The sequence below is a fragment of the Clupea harengus genome, chromosome 12 (genome assembly GCF_900700415.2).
Source record: "Clupea harengus chromosome 12, Ch_v2.0.2, whole genome shotgun sequence".
In the NCBI taxonomy this organism is placed as follows: Eukaryota; Metazoa; Chordata; class Actinopteri; order Clupeiformes; family Clupeidae; genus Clupea; species Clupea harengus.
Genome location: NC_045163.1, coordinates 27,948,073 through 27,955,572, shown reverse-complemented (window position 1 = coordinate 27,955,572; position 7,500 = coordinate 27,948,073). Strand labels below are relative to the sequence as shown.

The window sequence follows — 7,500 nt, the reverse complement described above, 5'->3', positions numbered from 1 at the left end:
CCACCCACCCACACACACACACACAAACACACACACACACACACAAGACCAGCAAAGAGCTCAGTTTCAGACAGGAAACACTCTCATGGGTGCAGTTACAAAAGTATATATGCATGCACCAGTCACAGACAGATAAATACTGACCTGTAGCAACAGCCCAAACACAGACACACACACACACCCACACACACACAGACCCACAGTGGTCAAACTCAAGATAATGTGGAAGCGTGGGGTGTTTGGAAGACTGTCAAAAGTAAGACGTCTTAATAACCTAATAGTAGGCTAATGATCCCATCAGGGACATACGTGTCCAGACTCCAAATCAGACAGGACTGGCTTTCGTCTAAAACTGCAGTCAGAGAGAAATACACGGGAAAGACGTTTTGTCCATAAATAGATCTGAAGGGAGTCTATGGGCAATCTAATGGCTACCAGCTGTTGAGTATGTATTACCTCCAACAGGGGGCAGTATGGGACCAGACTTCTTGTCCGCTTTCTGACCCCCCGGTTCTTCAACTCTACACACACACACACACTCTTCAGCTTTCAACACAAAACACGTTTTCGTCCCCGTATCATCAAGTTGTTAGTGACCAACAAGTGACATTATGACAGCGTGATAGACCCATCCTTTCACTTTCCCCCCGGCTTCTGGGCTCAAAGCGGTCCTGATCCGGTCCATTGTCCTGGTCATGCTTGAATATGCTCATATTTGGCAAATACTGGAGTTGCTCTGACTAGGTACCCGAAAAGATGATCTTAAATTTGCTCTTCGTGGATAAGAGAGAGTCAAAAAGACGATAAAACTTCTCAAAATTCTTCTTCTTCTTAAAATGTCTCTAGACATCGACATCTTAATACGCATCAGTCTATTATGTAACGGCGAAAACTGTTGGCGAATGCAACACATACCAGTCATCTGTATTTGTGTAAATACTTTGAAGAACAAAGACACAATTCAAAATTTTACGGACTGTTATTTACTTTGACTATCTAGTAGTTGATGTTCTTTTCAGATTGTCGTAGCCAAAGCACTTACCGAGCCAGCTGGTCCACATCCAGCATCTCTGCGCATATGGAAAACTGATAAAATCCACGTCGGTTCTGGAAACCGAAAGATTTAAGCCGCCGCATTAAAAGCAACATGTAACGTTTTGCAGACTGAAGATCGTGAAACGCGTACAGTAGTAATCTCTAAGCCAGGGGTCTCTCATGCAAGCCTCCTCCTGGCTTGGTATGTGGGGTGTCAAATTTCATCAAGCTAGTTATCATCAACGAAAAATGTAAACTGTTGAGGAGTAGGAATACCATCCCAACTATGAGGTACCTAGGCTACATACAACATTAATCTATAAATACTAACGGTTACTCTACATAGAGGGCAAAATGAGAGAGAGAGAGATAGAAAGAAAGAGAGAGCATGCTTTTGTTGTTAAATCATCCCGCTACTTCATTCAGCTCATTGTGGATCAGTACATTGTGGAGTCAGAAACTGTTCAGGCTACAAACTGATGCGGATATATAACACGGAGCAAGAACAGAGTGAAACACAAAATTGCCCTGGACACATCAGTTTGCAGTCCAACTGAGAATCACAGTTCTGAATCTTTACAGTAAGGGCACATTTACACTCATTTCGCTTTCTAGGCACTGCCACAATACTACGCAGGAATAGTACACTTTTGATGCGGTTGTGGTCGGAGTTACACTTTCCCGAGAGACATCTGGAATCTGTCACTGTTGTCTTGGAGACGAACTCACCCGGGCTCCAAGGGGAAGTAACGGGTTACAGTGGACATGTCTTTGAACGGGAAGAATAACACTCAGGGCATGTTCTCCTCACTTAGCAGTGTTGGACAGTCTCTAAACAAGATGTTACAGTACATAGGATCTCACAAAGATAATACTGCTCAATAATAATATTGCTCAACAAAACAAACAAGGCTGACTGCAGCCAGTTTTTTATTGCACGAACAACTCACAGCAACACACACGTGTTATATGGAGGCGACCAGGACACACTACACACACACACACACACACACACACACACACACACAAGCACACGCAGGCCTGAGGTCGCCGTGAATTCTTGCTCTGCTTTTTTCCCATATATTCCCATAACAAAAATACAGTTCAACAATAATACTGCAGACCAGCTTTCTCAGAGTGAAATACTGTAAATAAAAAAAAACAAATGTTTAAGATTATATCATATATCCTTGGCATAAATAAAAGAGAGATGTGAAAGTCAATCAGGCTTGGTCAGGTCTGCTGCCTAAGCAGATCTCCTGTTCTTGATGGGATCCTCTGAGAACCTCCAGCTCCATTTTGGGTTCTCCTGAAGCTCGGAGAACCTCCAGCTCCATTTTGGGTTCTCCTGAAGCTCCGAGAACCTCCATCTCCAGTCTGGGTTCTAGTGAAGCTCGGAGTCTCTGTGGAGGAGAGCACAGCTCAGGGAAAAGGCTGCTTTTGTGCTTCTAGCAATAAAGTGCAATCTAATCTCACTATATATAATATAATAGGATATTATATGATATGATAATCTCACTGTATATAATATAATAGGATATTATATGATATGATAATCTCACTGTATATAATATAATATAGTGTAATATAATGTAGTATAACATAACAAAACATAAGGCAATGCAACAATATATAATGTAAAGTAATATAATATAATGTAATATAATGTAATAATAATAATAATAATAATAATAATATACCTCCATTAGTGAGCCCTTCCTGGAGTACAGCTCATGTAATATAGTGTAATATAATGTAATATAGTGTAATATAGTGTAATATAGTGTAATATAATGTAATAATAATAATATACCTCCATTAGTGAGCCCTTCCTGGAGTACAGCTCATGGGCGGCTCCCAGGGGGATGCACAGGATGGAGCCCATAGTGAACATCCAGCCCACAGCTCTCGACCAATCAGGGAACTGGTACCACTTCCCATAGCGAGGAGGAGTGTGCTGCACTATACTTGTGACCAATATAGCCTGTGTACAGACACACACACACACACACACACACACACACACACACACACATATGCACACACACACACACACACACACACACACACACACACACACACACACACACACACACACACACACACACACACACACACACACACACACACACACACACACACACACACAGTGAGGAGGAGTGTGTTGCACTATACTTGTGACCAATATAGCCTGTATACATACATATCTCTATCTGGCTGGCCCCACGTAGATGGGTCCTCCCTTTGAGCTGGGTGAATACACTCTCTCCTTGGTGGGAACAACTTAAAAAGGGAGCTTAAAAACATGCTATATGGACCCTTAACCTTAGTGTAGTGAAGCGGGGATGTCTTACTCACCATGACCATAAGTGGGGTGATAACCAACCAGCAAATCTTGAAGTAGATATTTGGTGATTTCCCCAATGTTTTTTCGAGCATTGGAGAAAATCTTTTCAGACCTGGAAATTCCAGAAAGAGACTTTTTCATGTGAAAGGCTTTGATGACAGGCAACACAAACACAAACACAAACACAAACACAATTAATATAATAATGAATAAAAAAAATGTATCGAATACCAGGCCTGTTATGTGTGAAAAACATAGTGCCGGCCATGATGTCGCATAGCGTTTAAATGAAGTGCAGTACTACCTAAAATCCAGCTGATGGCAGCAATCTCCAACACGGCCATCACCAGCACGGAGACCACTGTAGTGTAATGGTCCAGCAGCTGAAACATGTAGACCCCGCCCTGTGAGGGTAACAAGCCAGTCAGGCAGGGAGGAACATGTAGACCCCGCCCTCTGAGGGTAACAAGCGAATCAGGCAGGGAGGAACATGTAGACCCCGCCCTGTGAGGGTAACAAGCCAGTCAGGCAGGGAGGAACATGTAGACCCCGCCCTCTGAGGGTAACAAGCGAATCAGGCAGGGAGGTACATGTAGACCCCGCCCTCTGAGGGTAACAAGCGAATCAGGCAGGGAGGTACATGTAGACCCCGCCCTCTGAGGGTAACAAGCGAATCAGGCAGGGAGGTACATGTAGACCCCGCCCTCTGAGGGTAACAAGCCAGTCAGACAGGGAGGTACAAGCCCTTACAAGGGAAACTTGTCAAACAGCCAATGACTGTCGCCATGCCAACACTTTGTCTTTTCTCTCAGATCACAGTGTACCAGAAGTGTCTACTGTAATAGAAAGATGAGGGATATATATATTTATATATATATACAGTATAGACACTGGCCCTGGTCTGGGGAGTACTGTCCTAGGGTATGGGTCCAGACCAGAGCCGTGTGTCAGCTGTTAGCCAGCGTCATCATGTTTATCAAATATATATATACATATATATCGCTTTTGGACGGGGTGTGTGGGCAGGACCAGATCTGATACCTACACTGTTTCTAATTCTTTGGGCAACTCTTGACTTACACGCACCAAACCAACATCACACACACACACACACACACACACACGCACACACGCACACACGCACACACGCACACACGCACCAAACCAACGCTTCACTTTACTACACGCACCAAACCAACACTTGACTTTACACGCACCAAACCAAAGCTTGACTTTACACACACACACACACACACACACACACACACACACACACACACACACACACACACACACACACACACACACACACACACACGCACCAAACCAACATTACATTCTCCTCTGGATGATGCCGTCTAATCAACGGACACCAGCTGTCATGATGCCCAGCTGCAGAATGCAGAGTTGTGATAGCATGTTTATGAATGTTTATGAATGTTTATGAAACGGTTAAGTCAGCGTCTCCTTTTGGAGTCAAGTTAAAGTAGAGTGGAGCAGGTGTCTGTGAGGTACCTGGAAGACGCAGGTGTCTGTGTGCTACCTGGAAGACGCAGGTGTCTGTGTGCAGTAGAGTGGTGCAGGTGTCTGTGTGCTACCTGGAAGACGCAGGTGTCTGTGTGCAGTAGAGTGGTGCAGGTGTCTGTGTGCTACCTGGAAGACGCAGGTGTCTGTGTGCAGTAGAGTGGTGCAGGTGTCTGTGTGCTACCTGGAAGATGCAGGTGTCTGTGTGCAGTAGAGTGGTGCAGGTGTCTGTGTGCTACCTGGAAGACGCAGGTGTCTGTGTGCAGTAGAGTGGTGCAGGTGTCTGTGTGCTACCTGGAAGACGCAGGTGTCTGTGTGCAGTAGAGTGGTGCAGGTGTCTGTGTGCTACCTGGAAGACGCAGGTGTCTGTGTGCTACCTGGAAGACGCAGGTGTCTGTGTGCTACCTGGAAGACGCAGGTGTCTGTGTGATACCTGGAAGACGCAGGGCAGGCCCACCAGGAAGCTGGCCACGCACACCAGCAGGAGCAGCACCTCTTTGCTTCTCAACGAGGGCGGGAGCTTGGGACTGAGATTGTCCACCACGCATGTGGCCACCAGCTCTAAGTGTGCAAACTGCACAGAGGAGATAATGTGACGGTTAGATGACAAACACAAACAAAAACAAACAATAACAAACTGCACAGAGGAGATAATGTGACGGTTAGATGACAAACACAAACAAAACAAACAATAACAAACTGCACAGAGGAGATAATGTGACGGTTAGATGACAAACACAAACAAAAACAAACAATAACAAACTGCACAGAGGAGATAATGTGACGGTTAGATGACAAAAACAAACAAAAACAAACAAACGAGCAGATGAAAGGCACAGTGGCCGTGGCTCCCCTGTGGGCGGGGCCAGTGTGAGGTAGGGGCTATCGTCGGGGCAACCGGGCTGATGGCCTGAGGCCTCAAGGCATAGTTCACGTTAGATAGCAAGCTAGTCTCAGCTGTTTACATAAGTAAAGTTAATGTTAGCCTGTGTAAGGCACACCATGGCTCGAATACGATGCTCATCGTTCATTGCAATAAATTAGCTTCAAGAATCATGCAGTCATTTTTACCTGACTGTTTGTTTACGTGAGTGTGTGTGTTACCTGACTGCTTGTTTACATCAGTGTGTGTCACCTGACTGTTTGTTTACGTGAGTGTGTGTTTTACCTGACTGTCCAATCCCAGGCAGAGCAGCATGAGGAAGAAGAGAAAAGCCCATAGCTGGGGAACGGGCAGGGTGGCCAAGATCTCAGGATAAACCACAAACGCAAGGCCTGGCCCTGGAGAGAGAGAGAGAGTTAGGCAGTTAATATGTGACCCCAAAATTCATCCGCTGATTTCAGTGAGAGTTCGACAGTTAATATGTGACCCCAAAATTCATCCTCTGATTTCAGTGAGAGTTAGGCAGTTAATATGTGACCCCAAAATTCATCCGCTGACTTCAGAGAGAGTTAGACAGTTAATATGTGACCCCAAAATTCATCTGCTGATTTCAGTGAGTGTTAGACAGTTAATATGTGACCCCAAAATTCATCCTCTGACTTCAGTGAGTTTTAGACAGTTAATATGTGATCCCAAAATTCATCCGCTGATTTCAATGAGTGTTAGACAGTTAATATGTGACCCCAAAATTCATCCTCTGACTTCAGTGAGAGAGTTAGACAGTTAATATGTGACCCCAAAATTCATCCTCTGATTTCAGTGAGTGTTAGACAGTTAATATGTGACCCCAAAATTCATCCGCTGATTTCAGAGAGAGTTAGACAGTTAATATGTGACCCCAAAATTCATCCTCTGATTTCAGTGAGAGTTAGGCAATTAATATGTGACCCCAAAATTCATCCGCTGATTTCAGTGAGAGTTAGGCAGTTAATATGTGACCCCAAAATTCATCCGCTGATTTCAGTGAGTGTTAGACAGTTAATATGTGACCCCAAAATTCATCCGCTGATTTCAGTGAGAGTTAGGCAGTTAATATGTGACCCCAAAATTCATCCGCTGATTTCAGTGAGAGTTAGGCAGTTAATATGTGACCCCAAAATTCATCCGCTGATTTCAGTGAGTGTTAGACAGTTAATATGTGACCCCAAAATTCATCCGCTGATTTCAGTGAGAGATAGACAGTTAATATGTGACCCCAAAATTCATCCGCTGATTTTAATGAGAGTTAAAACACAAGTGAATGGATCAGAAGTATTGATCACCAATGACCTCTGACCTCCAATGGCAAGGTCTTCTATGGTCAGATTGCGCGTGTGAGCCATGTATCCAAGCGCAGAAAAGACCACAAAACCAGAAAACACACTGGTGACTGAGTTGGCCATGGTCACGATGAGAGAATCTCTGAAGGGGAGAGAATGGATTACGTCATACATGGATTAATGAGATTGGATCGTCACTTTCAAGAATCAATACGTAGTTTTGTACTGTTTTTAAAAGCGGCATTATGTCATTTTTTGTGTTGAAAATTAAACTTGATTTCTACATCACCCTTAAGATACTGTACATATTATAAGGGCCACGGTTTTTTTATTTTCAGAAGATTTTCATTTATTAGTCATTCGGTTTAAAGCACAGGGAAATATTGCCCTAA

General features: G+C 44.0%; 2 protein-coding genes across 2 annotated transcripts in view; both read right to left on the bottom strand.

Moving 5' to 3' along the window:
• Nucleotides 1-1,392, bottom strand: part of rassf2b (Ras association domain family member 2b) — a 13,238-nt gene extending 11,846 nt beyond the window's left edge. The window contains exon 1 of the mRNA XM_031577621.2: nt 1,043-1,392. Within this exon, the coding sequence (XP_031433481.1) occupies nt 1,043-1,149 (107 nt within the window). The 5' untranslated portion in view covers nt 1,150-1,392. The remainder of the gene's footprint in view (nt 1-1,042) is intronic.
• Nucleotides 1,393-2,012: 620 nt separating this feature from the next.
• The window catches only part of LOC105898503 (sodium- and chloride-dependent GABA transporter ine-like), a 9,610-nt gene continuing 4,122 nt past the window's right edge, over nt 2,013-7,500 (bottom strand). Inside the window, exons 7-13 of the mRNA XM_031577694.2 lie at nt 7,126-7,250; nt 6,075-6,187; nt 5,340-5,480; nt 3,687-3,786; nt 3,394-3,494; nt 2,849-3,019; nt 2,013-2,438 (exon numbers count right to left, since the gene is read on the bottom strand). Of these exons, the coding sequence (XP_031433554.1) occupies nt 2,259-2,438; nt 2,849-3,019; nt 3,394-3,494; nt 3,687-3,786; nt 5,340-5,480; nt 6,075-6,187; nt 7,126-7,250 (931 nt within the window). The 3' untranslated portion in view covers nt 2,013-2,258. The remainder of the gene's footprint in view (nt 2,439-2,848; nt 3,020-3,393; nt 3,495-3,686; nt 3,787-5,339; nt 5,481-6,074; nt 6,188-7,125; nt 7,251-7,500) is intronic.